Source organism: Anas platyrhynchos, chromosome 2 (genome assembly GCF_047663525.1).
Source record: "Anas platyrhynchos isolate ZD024472 breed Pekin duck chromosome 2, IASCAAS_PekinDuck_T2T, whole genome shotgun sequence".
Taxonomy (NCBI): domain Eukaryota; kingdom Metazoa; phylum Chordata; class Aves; order Anseriformes; family Anatidae; genus Anas; species Anas platyrhynchos.
Window position 1 is genome coordinate 45,864,400 of NC_092588.1, and position 22,775 is coordinate 45,887,174.

Genomic DNA, 22,775 nt, shown 5'->3' on the forward strand with positions numbered 1-22,775 from the left:
CCTTTAAAATTAATGCTTAGTTTGAGCCATCATGTCCATAAATAAGCTTTAATGAAAGGTTTGGCATAACAATTACAAATACCTTTCTTTTAAATATACATAGTGTGCAAATTGATATCAACAATATACTGTGCTCAGCTGGCTCCTTTATTCCTCTCTGTACAGCTCAAAAATAAATTAAAAGTACTCATATTAGATAAGAAGAAACAAAAAATCACTGTTCTTCTCCCAAATACCAAATCACAGTAATTTGTTGTGATGACAGCTAATATGCAATTAAAACCACAAGTCCTGATTTGTTTTTACTGGAGCTAATATTCAGTTTTTAATCTCACATTTATTTTTCTGATCCCTGATTACCTAGAGGGCAGCAGAACAAGGGAACATTGCTGTAGAGTAGGCATTGCCCTTGTAAACCCAATGAACTGGATGTGTTATGCCAAAACAAGTTAATTTAGCATTATAGAAACTTCTGTCTAGTCGAGAAGAATAACTCTACACTCAGCTAAATTAACATTTTCTTCCTTATTTGGATTCTTTTGTTCCCCAGCTACAGTCTATCACTGCCACAGTAAAGGATACAATCTCTTACTCTCTCTTAATAACTGTCTCCTTTAAACTATTGAATTACAGGTTTTAAGGTGGGATAAGATGAAACAGAATGGCTTTTCTTGCATTTTTTCAGTGCCCCCTCACAGCTAGTATGTTTAGTTCCTCTAAAGGTGTAATCAACTAGAATAAGTGGAGTGATACAGCACATTCTGATGAACCCGAAATAACTCGGTAATTCTGTAGTAGGTATAAAGAATACATTATGTTATCAAATGCCCATAACCAATGAGAAATCGAGTCTTAACGATGAGTCAGAGTAGACGGTGCCTTCTTTGAATTCCAAATAAAACCTAAAAAGATTTGGATATTCTGCCTGGGCATACAGCGCTGAGCAATTAGGCCAAATTTCTGGACAATAACTAACTTTGGAGGAAAATGTTCGGGTTGCTGCTGCTGTCCATGTTTCTTCGGCTAAGGAGTGCTGTAGAATTGAACTGTGTGTTGTCTTTGCATGTTGTTTTCACAAAAAGATTAGAATCCTCCTTGGATTTTACTGACCAGTATTCTGCGTGTTAAAGGAAGAGTTAATGTCTCATTGTTTTAGTAGTCAGGTAGGCTCCAAAAGAGGGTGTAACATTTGCACCAAAGCTGTTGGATCTGCATCTTTGTAGACATCTGCTCCAAGGTGGAGGCTTTAACTCTTAGGGAAAGCACTCTTCAGCAGCTCACTTTAACAGGAATGTGAGTTAAAAAGATACGTTCCAGTTTGTAGGATCCAGAGAAGTTCACTGTGGCCAAAACAATCTCTGTATCATTGGCTGTATTTTGGGGAATTTATGGACAACAAATTATGGAGGCTAATATTGGCTCTTACAAAGGAAGTAACATTGAAGGTGGAAACAGGGACAAGGATTGCAGGAATTATGCAAGTGACAGCTTAAACTTGGTATCCAAAGATACTAAAATTATGAAAGAATTGGTAGGCACCTGGAGGATAATAAACAGATGAGAAATAGCTGTCATGGATTTGTCAAGAACAAATTATGTCAAACCAAACTAATGTACTTCTTTGATGGATAACTGGTCCAGTGGGTAGAAAAGATGCGATAGATATACAGCTTGACCTTAAAAAGGCTTTTGACATAGTCCCAGATGACACAGAAGTACCTGAAGGAAATAAGGGCTAGAGAAAATTAGTATAAGGTCAATGCACAAGCGGTTGAAAATCAGTAATTAAATTTTCAAAAGTTTGCTGTCATTCTAGAAGGACATATCAGATGGGATTCTTGAAGTCTATCCTAAGTCAGACAATAAGCATTATTTCTTGTAATGACCTCGTCGGAGCAGTAGAGTGAGTGTATGCAATTTGTAGATGGCACAAAGGTGAAACAGTTATGGGAAGGAGTGCTTGGAGAGCAGTTTCTAAATTAAAAAATGAGCTCAATTGCAGTGGTAGTAATTGATGTCCAAATGATCTGAAATCAGTTAGAGGAAACACACTAATTATAAGTGCTATAGCCAGGAAGCAAATAATCAAATAAAAGATGGAGCATAATTGGATGGACAGAAATATTTTAACAGAGGACCAAATAGTTGCAGTGAACCACAAACTAATTGGAGTCAGCAATATGCCTGTTAGAGTGCGTCTGACTCTGGGACACCATGTGGAAATCCATTAAAACTCATTACCCAGAGGAGAAGGCATCTGCCTGGAGGTTTGCACCCAGTGTAGGGCATGGTATTGGAACAAATATGCTAGTCAGCTTGGCAGAGTCTAGAAGAGACACTTAAATTTCAAAAAATCTAAGAAAACATGACTCAAAAGAAAAGGTTGAAAGATGCTAGTATGTTTAATCTACTAAGAAGGAAATGGAGGTGAGAAACAATACCAATTGTGAAGTTTGCTTGAGGGTCCCTCCACCCTTATATGTTGCTTCTGGAGCATAGGAGAGCTTATACCTGGTAAGGGGAGCTTACACCTGATGGGGACACTGCACCGCACTGTTAGAAAGCAAAACATGAAATCTACCATGTGGTCCTCAGTCTCCAATTATGGCAACTCATTTATCTTTACTTAAGAACGGAATGCTGCATTTTTTTTTGGCTCGTACGGCACACGGCACATCTTGTATCCCTTTAGTGCATTTTCTTTCTGTAACTGGGAAGAAAACATAGTGAGAGACATATCCTTCTAGATGGCTTGGGGCATGCTTATCTGCATGGATGTTGCTTCTGTAGAAGCACGGCACATGTAAACAGCATGCTGATGGACATAGAAATGTGAAGCAAGCTTTTTTTTTTTCTGTGTTGTATTGCATTTCATTGAACTTTCTTTCAGATTTATTATAAGGCAATAGGTCTTGGGTTCTTTGAACTCCTTTTGGTGCCATCCTTTTCAGAACCCTCAGTAAGGTTGAAAATCTCAACAAGGTTGATAGCCTCAACCTTATTGAACCCTCAATAAGGCTGATAACCTTATTCCTTATTGAACCCTCAAACCTTATTGAACCTCCCAAAGTAGGGAGAGAATGGCACACACCCAGTCATAGTGAATTCCTTGGGTGTCTTAATATAAAAGGTTTTGCTCTTCAGTCCATCAGAGCAACATCTGCTCAGATTTATCATGCATCACATTTATACAGCATCATCTGCCTACACACACACACATCTGGATGCACAGGTGCATGCACGCTCACACACAGGTCTTTTCATCAAAGGTATTTACAGTATCAGTAGCCAAACCAAAAAATAAATAATTTTAAAAAGCAAGAAAGTTAAACGTATTTCTGTTTTGCTTTGTTGTTTTTTTTTTTTGTTTTTGTTTTTGTTTTGTTTTGTTTGTTGGTTTTTTGTTTTTTTGTTTTTTTTAAACCAGAAACTCTTCACCGAGAAAGAAATGCTAACATTTAAATTTCTCTGTCTTTAGCCAGTATTATCTTAAGAAATTATCAACATGGATGTTTTTCTATTGGGAAAGATGCAGTTACTGCAATCCACTAAATGCTGTAGTTAGGAAAAAAAAAAAGTGGCATTATGCAATTGGACAAATGGGATTTGATGAACTACAATTTTTTAAATCAACAGAAGAACAGTACTTCAGAAAACAAAATTGGTGTAGCCTATCACTGAATGTAAATAAGAAGACTTACCTAATTTTTTGAAACTACTTTATGGTAGATTCAGAGAAAAGCAATTTAGCTGTTATGGGGAAGTTGAAGGCTGCATTTCAGGTGATGTTTGCATCAGACTTTGCCTGGAAGTGATACAAGCCTTCAGCTCTCCATTTGTGAGAGAAGCTCATTTTATTTGTCTTTTCTATAGTGAAGACTTTATAATTTTGTTTTGGAGAACAGGAGGGAAAACTAATTCTTGGCATCACATTTCCAAAGTTTTCTAACATTTCTGTAAAGGTTTTATTTTGTATGGTTTTTAAGCCCAGACCTCATTAATGAGTTTCTCCAAACTCTGGTCTGTAATGAATTTCAGACATAAGTGTTTACCCTCTTCTTAGTTTTCCTGTCTTATTAACTAGCTCACCTTACAAGAATACTGAAGTAGAGCAGAGCAAACTGCTGGCTAGGGCTGCTCCAGCTTTCTTGAAAGGCAAAGGGTAAGTTAAATAGAGAGTATGTTCATAGCTTGCACTAACACAGCTAAAACAAAACTTTTCCTCTATTTCCTCTGCTTTTAATGTATTACTTAAATATCTTTCCTCAGAAAATTCTAATAACCAATTAACCCTGTGAGCTAAGTAGGGCACGTTTAAATATATTCATGTACACCTGGATGTGAGGTCTTGATCAGACACTTCCAAGCAATCCAGCTTGTGATTTCACTATGTTAATTGTGTGTAACATAGATATATTTGATGTATATGAACTATACATAGTACATAGCAATTAGAGCTGACCTCACAATCTGCTTTATTTTAAAATAAATGGTACTGTATAGCCCCAGTCCCTGGCCTGATCTGGCAGCTCACTGATTTCCATGGCTGTCTCTGTAACTGAGTTGTATTCAACCATCCTAAGCCATTAAATCCTTAATATGTGACAACAATAACAAAATAATTTCTGCACTTTTTTTTTTCTAAGAGCATTTAATTATTCGTTCCTAAATTCCCATTTCATAATCTCACTTGCTCCTGCTTTCTCTGTTTATTTCCCTCTGTCTGTCCGGACCGCACCCTCTCTCCCCCCGACCCCGTTCCAGGTTACAGTACAGCCTCGATGTTGCAGACAGGCTGGCCGATGAACATGTACTCATCGGGTTGTATGTCAACATGCTGCAGAGCAACCCCGCACGGTTAGTGCAGGTTTGGCACCTTTGGGGAACCCAGGAAAGGGATGTTGGTCAGCCAAGAGCTCTCCTCGCTTCCTCATGGCTGCACATCACGCAGCTCGCTATAAGCACTAACCTAAAGGGAATGTGTATGCATGTGGGGGGGGTATGTCCTCCCAGAGCTGGCAATCGCTGTTATTCCCTCTAGTGATGCTAAATAGCAAGGTATTGCAAAGAAGCACTTAGTTAAAGAGTGACTATACAAATCGGTTTGGGATGCCACACACCAGTCAGCTCAGGTCTTGTCAGCAGCACGGAGATGTTCACGCAGCGATGACTGACAAGTCTGTGTTTTCAAGGAAATAATTGCTGAGGTGGTATATAATTTGTAGCTTCGTCGTACCTTGGAAGTAAGAAATGATAATAATATGTAAATAATGATAATAATAGGAATTTGCTTACTAGCCTACTGAAGGAAGGAGTTCATTTCGGTTTTTACTTATGTCAGGCACTGTTTTTACATCTACCTGACTTCTGCATTGCTTACATCTTGTATACATATTTGCCCTTATCTTTCATACAAATTCAGATATGACAGGTTTTAAGCATACTTGAGCATAGTTCATTATTTCTGCTGGAGGGAGTATGGAGCTTTGTCTACTAAACCTATGCGCTGTCCTGACACTGGTGGACAACAGCAGCACAGCAGGCCATCCATGGAGGATGTGCTGGCTTGCCTCTCCGAGTGCAAGAAAACTCTAGTCCTGGCATCCCTGTACCAGAGAGATGGTGAGCAGTGCAGAAGATATGGCACTGAAGAGAAAAATGCAGGATGTTTCTGATGAAACTATGCTCATGCAGGTTTTTTTCACTCATAATGAGCCCTTCAGTTTCTCCTGCTGCTACTGCAGAGTATTTCCCGGGTTAGTAGAAACTCTGCATATACTCTTATACGTAGAGAAGGCAACAAGACAGTGTCTTTAGGGAGGGTGAATGCAGTGGTTCTCTGCAGTCTTACAAAACTCACTTCTGTGTGTAGCTGCAGTTGGAAATGACGGTGATTTGCCATGTAGCAATGCGCAGTGGAGAAAAGATTCTGCTTTTGTTGTTCTGGATCTGCTTCTCTACTCTGCAGCCCACTGGAATTTGCCAGTGGGGGGAAAAGGCAAACTGGTTCTTAAAGAGAAAAGCTAAAACCACTTCTCCAAAACAAAAGCATTTTGAAGGGTAATTTCAGTTTTGGCTGACCTGGTTTAGTCATTTTTGGTGGTGGGCTACTAATGCTATAGCTGTGACTGGTTTAGCCTCAGTTAAACCAGTTAACCACCAGTTAGACCCCTTTGTGAATGCTAAGACTCATCTTTACCGTCTCTGTCCTCTGAATTTTATGCAATATATTCCATGTTCCTTCAAGCAGTTGGGCCAACCTCACCAAGTCACAGGACGTTTGTATTCAAATCTGCACATAAAACTTATGTGCCGTAACATCCTTCAAGTGTCATGTTTTTGAGGGATGAATGGAGAGTGATTGATAATGGCCTTAATTGTTTAAATAACTGACGCAAAGTATGGTACATAACATCTGATTACTGACTTTAAATCACTGCAGCCACAGCTTCCTCAACTAGAAACAATCTCGATCATTTATATGAGATACCAATTAGATGTTGACAGAAGCATAACTGAGATGGACAGCAGTCTTAGTCGTGCATCAAACCATGTTGCATTGTCACTTTCTGCTCAGCTGCAGTGAGACTAGTAAAAGGAACGGTTATGTTTTGGTAAGGACGGGAAGAAGAAACAAAATGTTGTCATTCTGGAGCTCCTTTGTGAAGCTGGTTTCCAGGAGGGGTAGGTGAGGTCTCAGCTGCTGCATCTCGTCAACTGGGGCAGCATCTTCGGGAAAACGTGCATTCCTCCTGCCCATGCCCTGACGTGGCTGGTTGCAGTTTGCTCAAAACACACACAGCTGTGTTAGGACAGTGCTGAGTTCAAGCTCATTTGCCCTGCAGCTCAAGATTTGATCACTAGAGTAAAGCATGTAGCTGACCTTAAACAGGTAGCTTCTGATTTCAGGGGAGGTAGCAGCTAGCAAGCTCAGCTTTTGTGTCTCCCTGCAAAATACCATGTATACAAACCCATACATGCCATGGCATATTTTCAAGTGCTACTGGCATCTGAAGATGAAAAGAGGAATGACTGTAGATGGGCCTCCATCTTCAAGCAAAATACAAATATACTTTGTGAGCATAAAGAACACAAGTATCCGGACAGCTATAAAGTCATATTTCAAAACAGAACAAATTGTTGTTTTAGATACTGAGTCAGGCTAATGCTCAATCCACTGTACCCCAGTTAGTATTATTGTTGTGTGCGTGTGCTTTTTTTTCAAGTTTATCTAGTATTCATATTTGATCTTTTAAATTAATTAATTTTCAGTGCTTATCTTTGTCTTTCATCTGCAGTTAGTTAATGCTGGAATTAGAAGTACAAGTTTTCCTTTCCATCCTTCACAGGCTAATAATCTTCATCAGGGTTTTTTAGAATCCAGTACTCCAGGGCAAATTAAGAAACAAGAGAAGGACTAACTTAGTATTTATAGTAACTGTATAGGTAAAAATAGCACCCCTTAAGCAGATGTTTTGCTTGTTTTAATCTTAAAGTGTAAAACCAATACTTGATATTTAATTTTTAGGGACTAGTTCTGGGGGAAAAAAAAGCTTTTAACTGCAAATTGTTTTCCTTTTTGTTCACACAAGTAAGAGATTCTACTTAGTCTTGAATATTAATTCCACATATTTCAGTCTCTCTTTTCAGACGCAGAAAAAGATAAAATACTTTCTGATTTTTTATGTTATACTCCGTAGTAGTATGGTGAGTCATACTTCTGTACTATAAAAGCGCCATGGTATTCCATGTTGTTTTCAAAGACTTTTTTACACGAGCGTGCAAAACAGCTAACTAGCTAGGAAGGCAGGTCTCTCTCTTTGAGATAGCTGTGGAGAAAGTAAAGCAAATCTACAGGGCAGCTCAGAGCTTCATGTGCTTCAAAATACTTAAGCTGGATTTCTACTAAGAGTCTTCTATTGAAAGAGGAAAAAAATCAGAGATGCTGATTACAGAGGAAATGTATAGACAGTGGGCTCTCTTGAGTGGAATTAATTTCTCTGATTGTATCTGCATACCTGAGTGATACCAACATTTCAATGGTAAAATCTAGGTGGTTCTAAAGGAAATGGCAATTTAACAATAGTAAAGAGCTCAGATGATATGTCACAGCTTAAAATGCCTTAAAAGCAGAATAATTTTGAACACGTCGCAGGTAAATACATTTACTGGGTTGTTATTATGACATTGTTCTTGTAGCCTGAATGTTTAGAAACCTACCTTTTATTTTGGCAGTACTTTTCATAATGAATTATTTGTTTATTTATTTACTGAGTGAAAGTTTAAATTCAGTAGAATAAGAGCACACCATGCAGCCCATGCTGATTCCCCTACTGCAAAACTTCAATGAGAGAGTGGCATTTCTGAGACTTCTCAAACCAGTGATGACATAATTTTTCCAGAGACCTATCACCTAGTGCAGGGCTTGTACTGCAGAACTGGCTAATATGACGCATCTGAAGCATGAGAAATAGCTAAGGTCCTTGGGTGTCACTCCTCTTTTCACACACTATCATTTTCTTGATCCTTTACTTGGAGTTTTAAGATCCTTTTTCATGGACCTCCTTTAGGCTGTAATATCTTATACAAATCAACAAAAGCCTAAAAAAGAACTCCTATTGTAAAGGAAATATTGGATATCCGACATTTGAATGCTAATAATTCCACCAGACCAATATTGCTAATGATTATAAGGTCTTTAAAGAAATGGTAACTAATGGAGAAGCAATGTTAAAAAAAAAAATGTTTAACTTTTTTAGAAAAGAAGGATCATTAGCAGATTATTTTTGTGTAAAAAGATGAATTTATTTCAAAAGGATGCCTGCAATGTTCTCTGCAGGATCCCAAATTCTACACACGTATTTGTATTTTAAAGCTTGTGTGTATTTCACTGTATCATTGTCCATGAAGTTGCTGAAGTAAAACAGAAGTGAATTATGGCAAACCAGAAATCAGAGACATAAAAGGCTTGGCATCTGAGGATAATGCTGCTGTACATACCTCTGTGCTTAATGATCACACAGAATAGGTACATTTCAGAATTAAATTTATCTCAGACATTGAGATTTAATTTACAAAGCTTTGGGGCCAGTGATTTCTGGCATTCATAAACCAAATTTTATGCACTGCTACATCTATTTTATGACATCCACCTACACATAAACGTATATCAAAGACATAATAGCAAGTAAAAATAAAAGAGCTGCAGAGGCTTGATTCTTTCAGTAAAGTCATTGTTTCAGGGGTTAGCTCACATCCCAGGACTACGTTGTAGATTATGTTACGCCAGCAAGAGGAACCATAATCCATTATTTTTCCAGGGTGGGTAATACAGTTGCACATAGCTGTAAAAAGGAGAATTGATGCTCAGTGCTTGCTGTTTTCACAGCCATCTGTTAGGACAGCTTTCATCATTATGGAAAAATTAAAAATGAATTGTATTGTGATGAAATTAATCCTTATTACCTGGTTTGCATGATTTTGTGTGTCTGTAAGAGCTGCTTCCCCCTGTCTTTCCCTGGATGACAGATCACTACAGCAGGCATGAGTATGTAAGAAGCACGGCTGTGATAGATTTAGAAAGTTTAGAAAAACATCTTTAGCTTGGGTCTTTTCAGAAAGTAAATCAGTTGTACATTGTCATCCTACAAGACTTTGAGTAAGAATAGAATTGAGCTATTTATGTAATAAAATAAGTTAAACAGCCAAAAAGGCTGTGTTTGTCTATCACCAAAAGTCTTCTGTGCAGTCTGTTGCACAAGCTTTGGTTACACAGAACATCTCTGTATCTGACTTTTCATAGCTTTACTGTTTTTTGAAACTTCATGTTTGTAGTCTCACAGGTTATTGTCAGAATGAGAGAAGAATGATGTTTGTCTCTTTCCCCTTACCTCAGCAAATCATAACAAATCCACACAACTCCCAGCTTTAGTTTAATGATCAATGAATATCAACCACTACTCATCTTTCAGACATAACTTCTAAATCCCAGTGGACTTAATCAAGCCAACCAAAAGATGCACGCTGTATTCCTCTGAGGTAGCTGGGGATATGAACTCACTGAGTATTTTTGGAGAAATACTTCCTTTTTCTTTTATAGACGCTGATTCTTCAGAAGCAGAACTTTTTGCTGAAAAATATCTCTGTGCTATTTTCATCTGGCAGGCTTTTCAGGTTCAAAGTATAATATTTAGAAAAAAATAAAATAAATAGAAGAAGAAGAGGAACATACCCAAACTAACCCTTGTTTTGTGCACTCCTTTGAGATGTGAAGCTTGTTCTCAAGCAACCAGCTGCGTGCCCTAATTAGCACATGGGTGGGGAGGCATGTGCCTGTCTCCCTTCAGCCGAAACATCACAAAATTTCCAAGCCATAAGAAGAGAGGGCAGGCTTGCCTCTGTCTGGGATCATCTGCTGGGCTGTCACATATCCCACACAGCAAAAACATTCTTCTCCCCTTCTCTTGTGGGCTTCTTTTTTTCTCTTGTATATAGTAGGCATCATGTAACGTAGGATTCTAAATCCCAGGATTGTCTGGGAGCAGCTAAGCCCTCCTCATGCTTTTGTTTTTGTCCTTTTTATTCATTTTGGTGGTTCTCTGCAAACTTCTAAATATTTAGAAATGGCAAAGGTTCTCACTGCATTACCTTTTTCCTGCTCTTCTTACTTAATAATAAAACTCCATTTAAAATAAGGACAGCTGGCAAGGGATTAACCTGTGAGGAGTACTTGCCTTTGATATTGTTAGAAAACAAATTGTAGTAAGGTGCAATATTTTAAAGGAATTCAGCATACTTGCTGTAAGTTCTTAGACTTCATTAGCAATTTTATGGTGATTCTACATGTGACCAAAGCAGTGTCTTTGCAGTGGGTGCTGGTAAACTTTTACATCTCGGCAGCATGAGTAGGCTCCGCATTTAAGTCATCCACATTTAAGGGATCTGCGGTGCACCCGTATGTGATTCTCTGAGGTCTTACTTCTAAATATCAAGAATATGAGAATAAAAGAGTCAGATTATAAGTTCCTGGATTCTAAAGCGGTCTGTGAGACCTTGGTAAGTGCCGTGCAAAACTGCTCTAGGTAGTGTTTTCTGTTGTCAACTTGGCAAAGCTTCTGATGTTGTCCACAGGAAACACTGAGGTTCCCACTAATCCGTTCTCCAAAAAGCAATCCCTTTTCTAGGTGAGACAAAGCTGAGAAGTAAAACCAGACACTGACTGGTGTTTTGGACCACCTTCAACCACTCTGTGGGCACAGTAGTCTGGGAGATGCACCTTGCATGGCCCTTGGCCCTGGCCATGCAGACCACGCTGTTTCTCCCAAAAGGAAGGTGCTGCCTAGCCCCTAGAGCTGACCCCCCAGGGCATTTACCCTCCCATTCTCCCCCTGGCTCAATTAACACCTGCTGTTTTAAACATGTTGGTGATGCTTTGTTTCTAAATTCTGTAACGAGGGTGTGTGAGTGGACAGAGTGACAGAGAGATTGCCCTGTGTAGTGTGCATTAACGTGTCTTCCCTCCCTCCCCTCCACACCCCGAGCAGCGTGCTCGACAGCGCAAGTCGCCTGGATGAAGAGCATAAGCTGATCGCCAGGTATGCAGCAAGGCTGGCAGCAGAAACTTCTTCATCAGTAAGTGTTTTAATTAAAGGAAGGTGCTTTCCTTATGTCATGTTCCTGGGGCTTGGCGAGATCAGGGAAATTACATCTGACAATCTCAGTGATTAATGGATTATTTTTCCCTATTCTTTGCATCGCATGTTGTTACACTTCTGGAATAACACTTTTATGCGGGCCATTTAAACCAAAGAATCCACGTACTAATGTGTATAATCTATATAATAATGTACCGGTATTTAAACAACTACAGCAAAGAGAATCTGACATCTTGAACTCAAGAAAGACTGGAAAATACTGTCTGGACAAGCCTTGGCTAAAGGTTAATGATTTACTGCAGTGGAAAAACAGGGTGATGAATCCATTTTACTCTTTAGTTCAAATATCACAGCCACTGGGGCCCTAAGTGCTGAGAATTTTTAAGAGTGATCTTCAGCAGGATGACTGTAATGACCCACTGCATTAGCCCCAGCTCCCATTTTCATTTCAGAGCAATGATTATTCTGCTCTATGTATCTCAAGACAGAAGGTGATGACAGGCTAAAACCTCACTAACCATGTTCAGGAATAAGAGAGAGGAAAGCAGGAACCCAATCGAAGTATATAAAATCTTAAATGGCATAAATAAGGTCAGCCTTAGTTACTTTTTTCCATCTCAGCACATTTGGTAGAACAAGGAACCATAAATGATAGTTAAGTGAAAAGCAGCCGGTCCAAGATGTCAGGAAGCATACTTTCACACCAAGATTTACACTGCAGGGTCAATTGGAAGGGTGAAATCAGGCAGCACTCGTCACGTGAAAGCGCTGAGTCCCAGCCATCCCAAGTGAAGGCAGCAAAGCTGAACCCATGGCCCTGTGCAGCCATCTGTCATGCACGATTTCTCACATCCATCAGCACATACCAGTTCTTTATGCACTGCCCCCCTTGGTGGTTGGAACATTAATGGGAAAACGTATGCACAGCAGAAAAACTAGTAAGCAGTTAACAGCCACACATTGTTTCCCCACAGGTAGTGCTAACAAAGGTTAGTACTGAGGTGTATCGTCATCCTTTTTGAGGGTTCATTGCTGCAGGAGGTGCCTGGCATCACATAGAGTTGGGCTCTGGACTTCCACTGCACAGGGCTGTTACAGCAAGAAACACTCAGATGGCAGCAGTAGCTCAGCAGAGTAATCTTCAGTGTCTGAGTCTTTCACATCAGACTCAGAAATAACTGGATATCTTTGAAAGTTACAAAACTTTATATGGCTTTGTTAATTCTTGCTCTTCATTGTCATTGATCCAATGCTGAAAAACTGGTGTGAGCAAAGAAACCAGTGTTTGGCTATTGCTGAAAATATTGAAAAAAGAGCATAGTGCAATAAAGCCAAAGTGAGCACTGCCTAGTTTGGCAAGAAATAATTTGATTCCCACTTAATTTTATTAGGGAAAAAAATAGAAAGGGTTCTGTTGTATCTGCAGGACTGGAGGGTGAGCTTTTTGGAAGTATCACCAGAACATATGGGAAGACTTGGTCAAATATCCAGACTGAAACCAGGGTATAAATCTTTCACATAGAAAGAAAAACCCTGCTTCTGAGGGAAGGAAGCATCACTGAAATGGAAAACATAACCTCTTTTTTCTGGAGAAGGAAGGTGATTTTCCTTCAGTGCTCTCCTCTAGTCTGCAGTATCGAAGAGAAGAGCCGTGTTAATGGCACTGCCTGCACCAGTGCTCTTCCCTCGGTTTTCAGATGGGTGGGGTTAAGCACTTTTACAACTGGCTCAAAGAAAGCTCCTAGAAGATGTGATGAATGACAGGATGGTAAACAACGAGTCTTATTTATGGTAGTGCTTACACTGCTTTTACTAGGATTAGAGCCACGCTGGTGTGAGCCAAAACGGGGCTGCTCTCCTTGCCGCGTAGGCAAGGCTGGTGCTGCGTGTCCTGTGAGCAGGTCTCACAGCCTGGCCCTGCACTGGGCTCGTGGGTGCGTGCTGGCCATCCCCTCCTCAGCACAGCCTCTCTTTTTCAGCAGCAGCAGCAGGGGCAGCAGAGAGGGGCAACAGACATCTCCTTCACCATTGATGCGAACAAGCAGCAGAGGCAGCTGATTGCCGAGCTGGAGAATAAAAACCGGTAAGCACCCACAAAGTGCCTGGTTTTGTTCAGTCCCGTGTATCATGTATGTCTGTTCGCTCCCTGCCATTTATTACCACCTAATTCTGTGCAATGTACTTACACACACATACCCATCCCCCCCCCAAAAAAGTACAGGGCACAAAAAGCTCCACAGAACACGACAAAGGCTTTGAGATCCCCAGCCACACTGAGTTTTCATGAATGTAGTGTTAAATGACATGATGTAATCATTGATACTTTATTGTTTGCAGCTGTTGTTTATAAGAGGTTTTTTTTTTTAATAAAAAAAAGCCTGTCCTTTTTCTAAACCAGATTAATTTTGAGTTGGATCCTCTGTAGAACTATAACATGAAATGATAAAAGGATCAGTCGTCCTGGTAATGATATGCTCCCCTGCTTTTATTTGTGAAGAAGATGATTAAAGCTCCCCAGAACACAGACTGCCTGAGAAAGGTCTGCAGAAAGGTTAGCAGCACGTGAGGGTGCTGATGAAATAGGTCACTAGCTACAGATATAAATGAGACTAAGGGAGAGTGCCGAGGAGAAATGGTCTAGCAGCCCCAAAAAAAGGAGTGACACCCCTGTGTTATCAGCAGAGGATCTGGCCCGAGGTATCAGGCTGCCTGATGTCATGAAATGTATGACAGCACAGCTCTGCTTTTACTGCTGGACCGTAAAAGAGAGGACAGCCCAAACCAGATGGTTTCCTATTGCAAACCCTGCACTGCCTTCTGTCACAGCGTAATGAGCCACCGGCTCCAGCCTTGATTTGTCTTTCATAGTTTGAGTCCGCCTCCTGACCGTCTGGTACCCAGCACGCTGCGAAGGAGAGAAAAAAATCACAAAGGTTTCAACCTTCTGCTGTGAAGCTTTGTGTTATCATTTTGACAGTCTTCCAGGGCTGGCGTGCCAGTCGTAACAAGTCCTATTAAAGTGCTTCTCCATGCACTGATGACCGCTCTCAGATCTGTACTTACTCCACAAGTATTTTTTAAGTGTGAAATATTTTGACGGATATTACTTTAGTTTTTACTAAGTTCATGGGGTGCTTGAGATGTTCCTGAGGAAGAAATAGAAGGGAGCAATTTAATTAAGCATAGAGCTATTTCATATCTACCTCTAGGTTTGGGGGTCTGGAACAAATACTTCCCTTTTGTGGTGAAGCTCTACAAGTTTATTGAAAAAATATCCCAGTGCTGAGGGCTTCTGTTGGTTAGAGTTCAGTCACAGAATCCGTGTTGGTGAAGAAGTACATACAGTCATACTTTTTCTCCTCTAGCGATGTGTAGTGAGCAGGTTTTGTGGTCAGTGACTGACTTGCAGTATTCTCCTTGTTCCCATCCCCAAGAGAAATCCTACAGGAGATCCAGAGGCTGCGACTTGAGCACGAGCAAGCATCTCAGCCCACACCGGAGAAGGCACAACAAAATCCTACTCTCCTGGCAGAGCTCCGGCTCCTGAGGTAAGCACAGCAGTTCCTGAGGCCATTCCTGAGGCCAGGCTCACAACAATAAGGGAAGAAATACGAGATAAACCTTGCTTACACTTCTGGGAGCTTTCTTAAGTAAATAGCACATTGTGTGTTTTTTCTCCCATTTCAGTGCAGGCTGTAGTCCTAAAAGTAATTAAGCTTATGCTTTAAGCAGCATGCATGAGGAATCTCACATATTACTCATCTACATTAAATTAAGCCTGTGCATTAGTGTTTGCAGAGTTAGGCCCTTAGGTCATTTGGAATAGGTCCCCACAGCCTTGTCCAAATGCCATTAATCATATGGGGAAAAATGTTCTTCTGTCAGAACAAATGCTTCTACAAAGACTTCTCATTTATGCTGAAGTAAATACAGAGTTACATGAGAATACAGCCAGAATTAGACGTTAATTTTTGGAAAATTCCCCCATGTATTGAACTCAAAGGAGAGGTCAGTTCTCTTCACGGTACACAACCAGGCTGCAGCATTATGGTCTGTGCCATGTGAGGAGGGAGGAATAACATCATCTGCAGCAGCTGAAGATTTAGAGAACCATTCCTCCCATTACCCCACCAAGCTAAAAACATTGATACAGATGTATCTGCATGTTAATTGGGATTCTCTACATGGGTATTCTAATTGCAATATATATCACATTGAAGAACAGTTGTCATTGGCACATATCTGTAGGCTGCCTCTAAGTCCTGATTCATGTTGTGAGAGCCAGGCTGAGAGTCAAGTAAGAGCTATTCAGATCACTTATATGGAGAACAGAGTGTAAATAATTTCTTTCCAGTGACACAATAGTAGATAAATTTTATCCCCTCCTTCCCAAACAGCAGTTATTTTACGAGAAGACTAAAGAAAATTTCTGGCCACTTAGTTTCTTCCTCCTCATGCTCATGATGTGGCCTAATTCATAACCGAAGAAAGTAACTGTAAGAAATTATGCCAAATTCTTTCTTTAGAAATACTGTATAGATTTATTACTGTTTTTCATGCAAAAATATATTTCTGTTTCACAAATAATTACATTTGCTTTTCAATCTAAAACCAAATTGGTTTCTTAATCTCTATGTGTGATTTTAGTATGTAATTAATTACTCCTAGATATCTACAGGTAAGTGACATTCTGTGAGAGCTTAAGATAGAAAACTGAATGTGATGAAGATGCATGCACTGCACAAAATATACTAATAATGTAGTTCCTTCTGTGCATCAAGCTTGAAGTCTATTATAAGCAGGTTTAGAAGATCAGCTTTCTACGTAGTTGACAAATAAAATTCATTATACTTAAAAAAAGAAACATCAAATGATTGTGCAGTGTTAGCAGATTGCTTAATTTTACATCTTTTCAATTTTGCTACACATATTAAAACCATAATAACCTTATTTAAATTTCCTGACACGGGATGTCCCTAGGGCAGTGATGCTGAGTTCCCCAATTATGGTATCATTTCTGATTTAATATGCAGTGTCAGAGTCAGCAAATAACTTTTAATGGGTCTGTGCTTCTTTGCGTATCTTCCAACACATTCACCAGTTGAAAGCTAAATGATTGGCTTTTGATGTTCAGTTGAATTTTGGCAAAAACTCAAATTCCTATACACTTACCATGGGATAAGGCTGCTCATATGTAAAACAGCAGGACTCAGAAGAGCAGCATTGATCTACATCTGTTAACCCACAGATCTGGGGGCCTGAATCAGTACTTGCTCTCAGAGGAGTGGCCTGTACATTGTACACTGCTTAGGTCCTCTCTCCACATAGAATGAATCTAAACCCAGCAGAGGTATGTGTTAGGACATGCCACCTTGGATTACATCAATATTTTATTTTGATTACCAGTTTCTTAAACTCAGTTGCTTTTGTACAATTCACAGCATTTCCAACCACTGCATGCTTGGAAAAGAAGGTCCAAGACAGACAATTTGTAGCAGAAAATAATCCTCCAGAAGAGTAATACAGCCTAGCAGTGTTACTATCTGATCCTAATATATAGGTGAGCGATAGCACACATGAGCTGTATATATCTGTGGTGTTTATATCAGCAACTGCTCACACAACGTGCATAGAAGGCTCAAAATCTGGGTTTCATATTTCCTTAAACATAGTAAACATATTTAGTGTTGTGGATTCTGGTCCTCTTTCGTGTAGAGTAGAGTAGAGCAGAGCAGAGCAGAGCAGAGCAGGGAGCTGTGGAGAGCAGTGGGGTCACCTCTCGGCCTCCTCTTCTCTAAACTGGACAATCCAAGCACCCTCAGCCTCTCCTCACAGGACATGTCCCAGCCCTTTTAACCAGTTTTGTTGCCCTCCTCTGGACACTTTCAAGGACCTTAACATCCTTTTTATATTGTGGAGAGCAGAACAGCACAGAATATTCAAGGTGAGGCCTTTCAGAAAAAGAACACGTTTCACAGGTAATACAAGGTTAATGACACAGTGTTTTTATTTTATTTGCAACACAGTAGGGCATAAAACACACCCAATATACGTTTTTTCATAAAAATGTGGTATTTTTAATTCCAGCACGGCTTCCAGGGGGCAACAATTCCGTTATGTATTCATCTGGGGACCTCTCACACAATGTGGAGATGTTGAAACATGTGCAAGAGCTGCACATCCCTCTGGTGCACTGGGGCTGTGCAGAATCAAAGCTGTTGCCAGTGAAGAGGACACAGGCTGGCTGTCACACAGGGGGTGGCTCAGTGTTCACGCTGTCAAGGGACTAGCACTGGACTTAAAGACTAAAGAGCTATTTTCAAGCAATTATAGCTTCATTATGTGATAGTTTTATGCTTGCTTTGTGGGAAAAAAAAATAGAAATAAACACAGTTTGCTGTGTTTTCTAGCTGAATTTCTGAACTCTCTTAGATTCTCTTGTATCTTACCCTGTGCAGTGCCCCTGCTGCAATTTCCTGTCCTTCAGGGCATGGCTTTAATTTCTCCTGACAGTTAGTGAGGTTATTGACTAGAGAGATTCAAGGACAAAAGATGAAATCACTGCCAGGCATTCCCACCAGGGAAAATATATACAAATGCGAACCTCATTTGCTCTTTGGAGAAGGGTCTGTGTCAGTGTCTGTCTGTTTCCTAATCACTGTACTCAGTCCCATGAATACTCTCAGTATAAGAGAACTCCATAGCTTCCACGTAGCCCTGCTTTCTAGGCACTGAACTCTTACAGCATGTTTGCTTTCCTGCAGTCCATAGACAGGCTTATATCTCATGGTCATGCTGGGGAAATGAGGCAGTTAAAAGCTGCTGAGGCTGAGGGATAAACTCTGATCGTATCTGCTTGTTTCTCAGACAGCGGAAAGACGAGCTGGAACAAAGGATGTCTGCTCTCCAGGAAAGCCGAAGGGAGCTTATGGCTCAGTTAGAAGGCCTCATGAAACTGCTGAAGGTAAGGAGCTACACTTGGTACTACCAAGGAGGAAGGGCAGAGCAAAGCAAGAGAGAGGGAGGAGAGATGAGTGCAGAATTCTGCAGAATTTGACTATTTCCACCCATAAAACTTGGCCTTGTGATCTTCCCTATCTATATTTTTTTTTCTTTGGTCTTTAAATTCAGGGTTTTCAAATGATGTTTAGATGATGTTGTTCTTGCAATAACACCACATTGTCATTGTCATCTACTGCTAAGTGGATGGAACAGTTGAGACAGACTCCGTACTGTGGAGTAAATAATACAGTCCTTTGCATAATATTGCAGCATGATGAAATGCAGTCCTGTTTTGCTCATTGGCAGAAGGATTTGACAGCATCTCTGGACTTTAGGCTATCAGTCTGCATTGGCCATTCAACAATGTCTGAATACAAAACATTTTGTGGCCCGGTTTCAGGTGTCTTCACCATTTTCTCTGTTGAGGACATCAAACATAGAAAGAAATGAACCAGAAAAGAAACATAATGACATATAAAATGAGATAACTAATATCCATGAGAAAAACTGCTCAGCACTATACACTACTACTTACTGCAGCTGACAGTAGGGAATTGTTTTTACAAGTTCCTTTAATTTGCCCATTCCATGGCTAGTTCAGTCAGACATGCCGTTTGACAACCACATTTAATTATTTGATTTTAGAGATGCTTCCCCAAAAACACCTGATCATTTTCATAAACACAGAAATAAGCCCATGCTAAAAAGATGAATCATGCCTCAAGAAAGGGCCTCACTTAAAAACTGAGATATCAAAACACACATGCACTTTTCGGAAAGGCTAGGGTAATACGGAAAATGTCTCTTTATTAGAGTCCAGCTCCATCTTACCTGATGTGCCTCAGGATAGACAGTGAAAGAAATTCACACTGGGAGAAAGAACTCTGAATGGCATGAGAACCTGTTTTCTTTTCGGCCATGCCAGATAAAGTGAGTGCATGGAAATTCAATGCAGCTTGGGTCAAACATATATCAAACATCAAGCAACATGTATTTGCATCAAATGATTTTGGACCCCTTAAGTCATTTGCATCTCCTCAGACACAGTCGTCTACAGCCACAGTGCAGGCACCTGAGCAGCAGAAACAACCGAATCTGCTAGGAGCAAGGAGTAGACAAGATGCTTTTCCCTCTATCCATGAAATACTGCACAGCTACAGCTACCAGTCTGGGCATCTTGCTGTCATTGCACAGCCTGGGCAAAGAGAATTTAAGACAGGAGGTTATAGTAGTGTTCTGCACACTTGGCACTCTTCTGGTGTTTCAAAGTCATCAGAAACGGGACCGTAACCTGGACACGTATTTTCAACTATCTCAGTTTTAGCTTTAACCCTGTACTCCAGATTTCTTCTTCTATTCTTTGCTTACATCCTGTCTAATCTAATCTGCTGATCCTCTCTTTCTTTAGGAAGAAGAATTGAAACAGGTATAAGTTGCCTACTTATTGAAGGCCTCACTAACTCCTAAACATGGTTATGTTCCTGTGATTTATTTTACTTCCTTTGCTTGAAATGTGTGCATATTCTTTTGAATAAAATTAATATCTTGCACTTCTTTCACACCTTATTTTCAAGTATCTTGGAGTAACTTTCATAATTAACTATCTTATCCCCTTAGACATGGAACCATGGCTACAAGGGGTCATGATCTTTTTCTCACCCTTCTATATACAGACATTTAAGATACAAAATCAAAGCATATGTAATGAAACCAACCTAGAATGTGAATTAAAGAACACTTCCACTATAATTAGCATTTTAAAAATGTAATGAAAATTTTGGATCCCTAAGAAAAATATGTCTGACTTAAAATTAGAGCAGGACATTGCGTTTTAAATCCCACTTTATCCAAAAAAGTCGGGGCATTGTGTGCACATCTTTTATGTCCACCACTGATAGTATCAGTCCTGACAGTTTTCAGGACAGTTTTCAGTATTGTAGTTGCTAAATGACTCCTGTAACTTAAATTAAAAAAGAGCAAGTATTTGTATTATTAATGTTAAATTTTAGAAGATTTAGTTGGTTTGGAGCTTTTTTATTGCTGAAATGGATCTTGGAAAGATATTAGGCTTAAAAAAAAAAAAAAAAGAAAAAAGAAAAAAAAAAGCCCTCTTCAAACAGTAAGTTGATTTCTGATTCCAATAAAAGTGTTGCATTTTAACAAAACACATTTCTTCCTGGTCTCATCAGCAGAAATACTGTTAGAAGTCTGAAGTATTCTGTCTATGGAAGAACATGCAGTGTTTGTAGGTAATGCTTAACTTCATAAAGCTAGCATTTTGGCTGATTTTTGTAGAGCATCAGTCTGTTGCACCAAAAATAAAAAATAAAATCTGACCAAATAGCATCTCTGTGTAAGAGCCATCTTTTTTCATTCCGTGTAACAGTACAAAAAGAGCTAAGATCTTCCATTCAGAAAAGAGAACTTCCCGACGTGAACAGAGTTTCCCTATCATGTGAAATGTTCACTGGACAGCAGAAGGAGAGCTCATTTTCAGGCTATTACGAGATACGATTTTTTCTTCACAGAGTGATAGCCTTGCTGAATACCAGGTGATGACGCCCTGGAATTATTCGCAGTTTCCATGCAGCGATCCCCGTTACGCTCTGCCATTTCGTGATCTGTTGAGAGAAACAGGATTCAATTAGTTTCTGGAGGAATTCAATTGGAATAAACCATCTGGCAAATCACCTAATGCTTATGAACTTTCTATTTGTCTACTGCCCTTCCTTGAGAAAGGATAATGAGTTCTTCACGTCTGCGTAGCTTCCTCTCTATCTGAAGAGGCTGTGGGACAAGCTTTCGGGTTTGTGATCCCCCCTCAGCCCCGGCAGAGGGAGCAATGCACTAAAGCTCCCGTTTGCACTCCAAGCCTTTTCTCCTAAGCAGGCATGATGCTTAATAACGGGAAACCTCCTGTCTAGCAAGGGTTAATGCTAAAATCCTTAGTATGTTAACTAGGAATGGCGAATTAAATAAAATACAGGTTTTCCTAGAAGGCACCAGAGCACTGACAGCTGCAACCAATTGCAGCTTAAAACCTGAAGTCATCTACATTTTGGTGCTAGCTGCTGTAGCTTCTTTCTCAGCAAGCCATAGCCCTCCAGCTGGTGGGGCTGACTTGTTTGGGTGCAATTTGGTGCTGCATTTCTCTGCTGAGATAACCAAGTCACTGCTAATCGTATCCATGGGCTGCAGGCACTTAGCTCCAGTGGAAAATGCATTTCTGCTGGTAGCCACGAAGCAGAAATCCAGCCCTAGTAACACTCCTGTCCCACAAACTTGGGCTGAGCTGGAACTAAGCAAAATATAATTAAAGCATTTGTTTATTTTAAATCAGGAATTCCCTAATATCCTCATATTTCAGCTTCCTCGGTTCTGCCCAGTGTTGCCCAAGTAATACAAAAAGTTAGGCGTTTTTAGCTGGACAGGGGAATCAAAGTGCTTCATTTCTCAGTGCTTCCCAAATAAGTTGTTCAAAAACTGAGTGCTACAGATAAGAGAGTGCTGTTTATCATAAACACTCAATGTGTTTGTCATAAACACATAAGATATCAGCCCTAGCTGTAAAGCAAACACAACACCAAGTACTGGTGTGCAGCTTTTACATTTCTCTTGTGGGAAAATTCCAGTGAAGTAGTGCTGGCAAGCATCTGTTATTTTTAGTAAATAAAATGCCTATTATAAAGTTCATTCCTGAAATGTGACTTGGTTATAGGAAACAAATTTTGTCCCTTTTTTCTCGTATTCTCTGAATGTTCCCACTGTTGTTGGCGTTCCCCAGAACTGATCAAAGGCAAAGGGGAGCTGAGGAAAAAGAGCAAGTGAAGGAGGGAGCTGGGAACAAGAAATTCTTTAGCATAGCTGTTTCACAGAGGCACTGAGGCATGAAAGGAAAGGAAAAAGTTGTAGCTCCCAGATCCCCTGCCTGATGTGCCGGGAGTGCGACCTCTAAGGACCCTGGAGGATCTCGAGGTTGCTTTGTGCTCAGCCTCTGGTGGACCAGGGATCTGCATTTCTGCTGCTGTGGGTACAGACAATTCCAGAAACAGGGGAGCATCTGGCCCTTATATATTCAACTTCCCTTTCATCCATCATTTAAATGTTCTAAAGCTGGTC

At 40.1% G+C, this 22,775-nt stretch overlaps 1 protein-coding gene and 1 long non-coding RNA gene across 37 annotated transcripts in view; one reads left to right on the plus strand and one right to left on the minus strand.

The window, feature by feature from the left end:
- The window catches only part of DTNA (dystrobrevin alpha), a 218,689-nt gene that overhangs the window by 178,498 nt on the left and 17,416 nt on the right, over positions 1-22,775 (plus strand). For 9 of the 36 annotated variants that reach the window (XM_072034666.1, XM_072034652.1, XM_072034651.1 and 6 more), the window contains 7 exons: positions 4,085-4,162; positions 4,765-4,857; positions 11,544-11,631; positions 13,634-13,737; positions 15,089-15,202; positions 18,522-18,618; positions 20,065-20,082. In XM_072034666.1, coding sequence (XP_071890767.1) covers positions 4,085-4,162; positions 4,765-4,857; positions 11,544-11,631; positions 13,634-13,737; positions 15,089-15,202; positions 18,522-18,618; positions 20,065-20,082 — 592 coding nt within the window. Of the gene's footprint in view, positions 1-4,063; positions 4,163-4,764; positions 4,858-11,543; positions 11,632-13,633; positions 13,738-15,088; positions 15,203-18,521; positions 18,619-20,064; positions 20,083-20,845; positions 21,003-22,775 lie in introns of those variants that run through there. The other 27 variants (XM_072034662.1, XM_072034664.1, XM_027452161.3 and 24 more) reach the window with 14 other exon arrangements.
- On the minus strand, positions 8,512-10,385 carry LOC113842851 (uncharacterized). Its single transcript, XR_003495672.3, has 3 exons — positions 10,061-10,385; positions 9,466-9,564; positions 8,512-9,344 (listed from the first exon to the last, which is right to left on the minus strand). It is a non-coding gene; the product is annotated as an uncharacterized lncRNA (long non-coding RNA).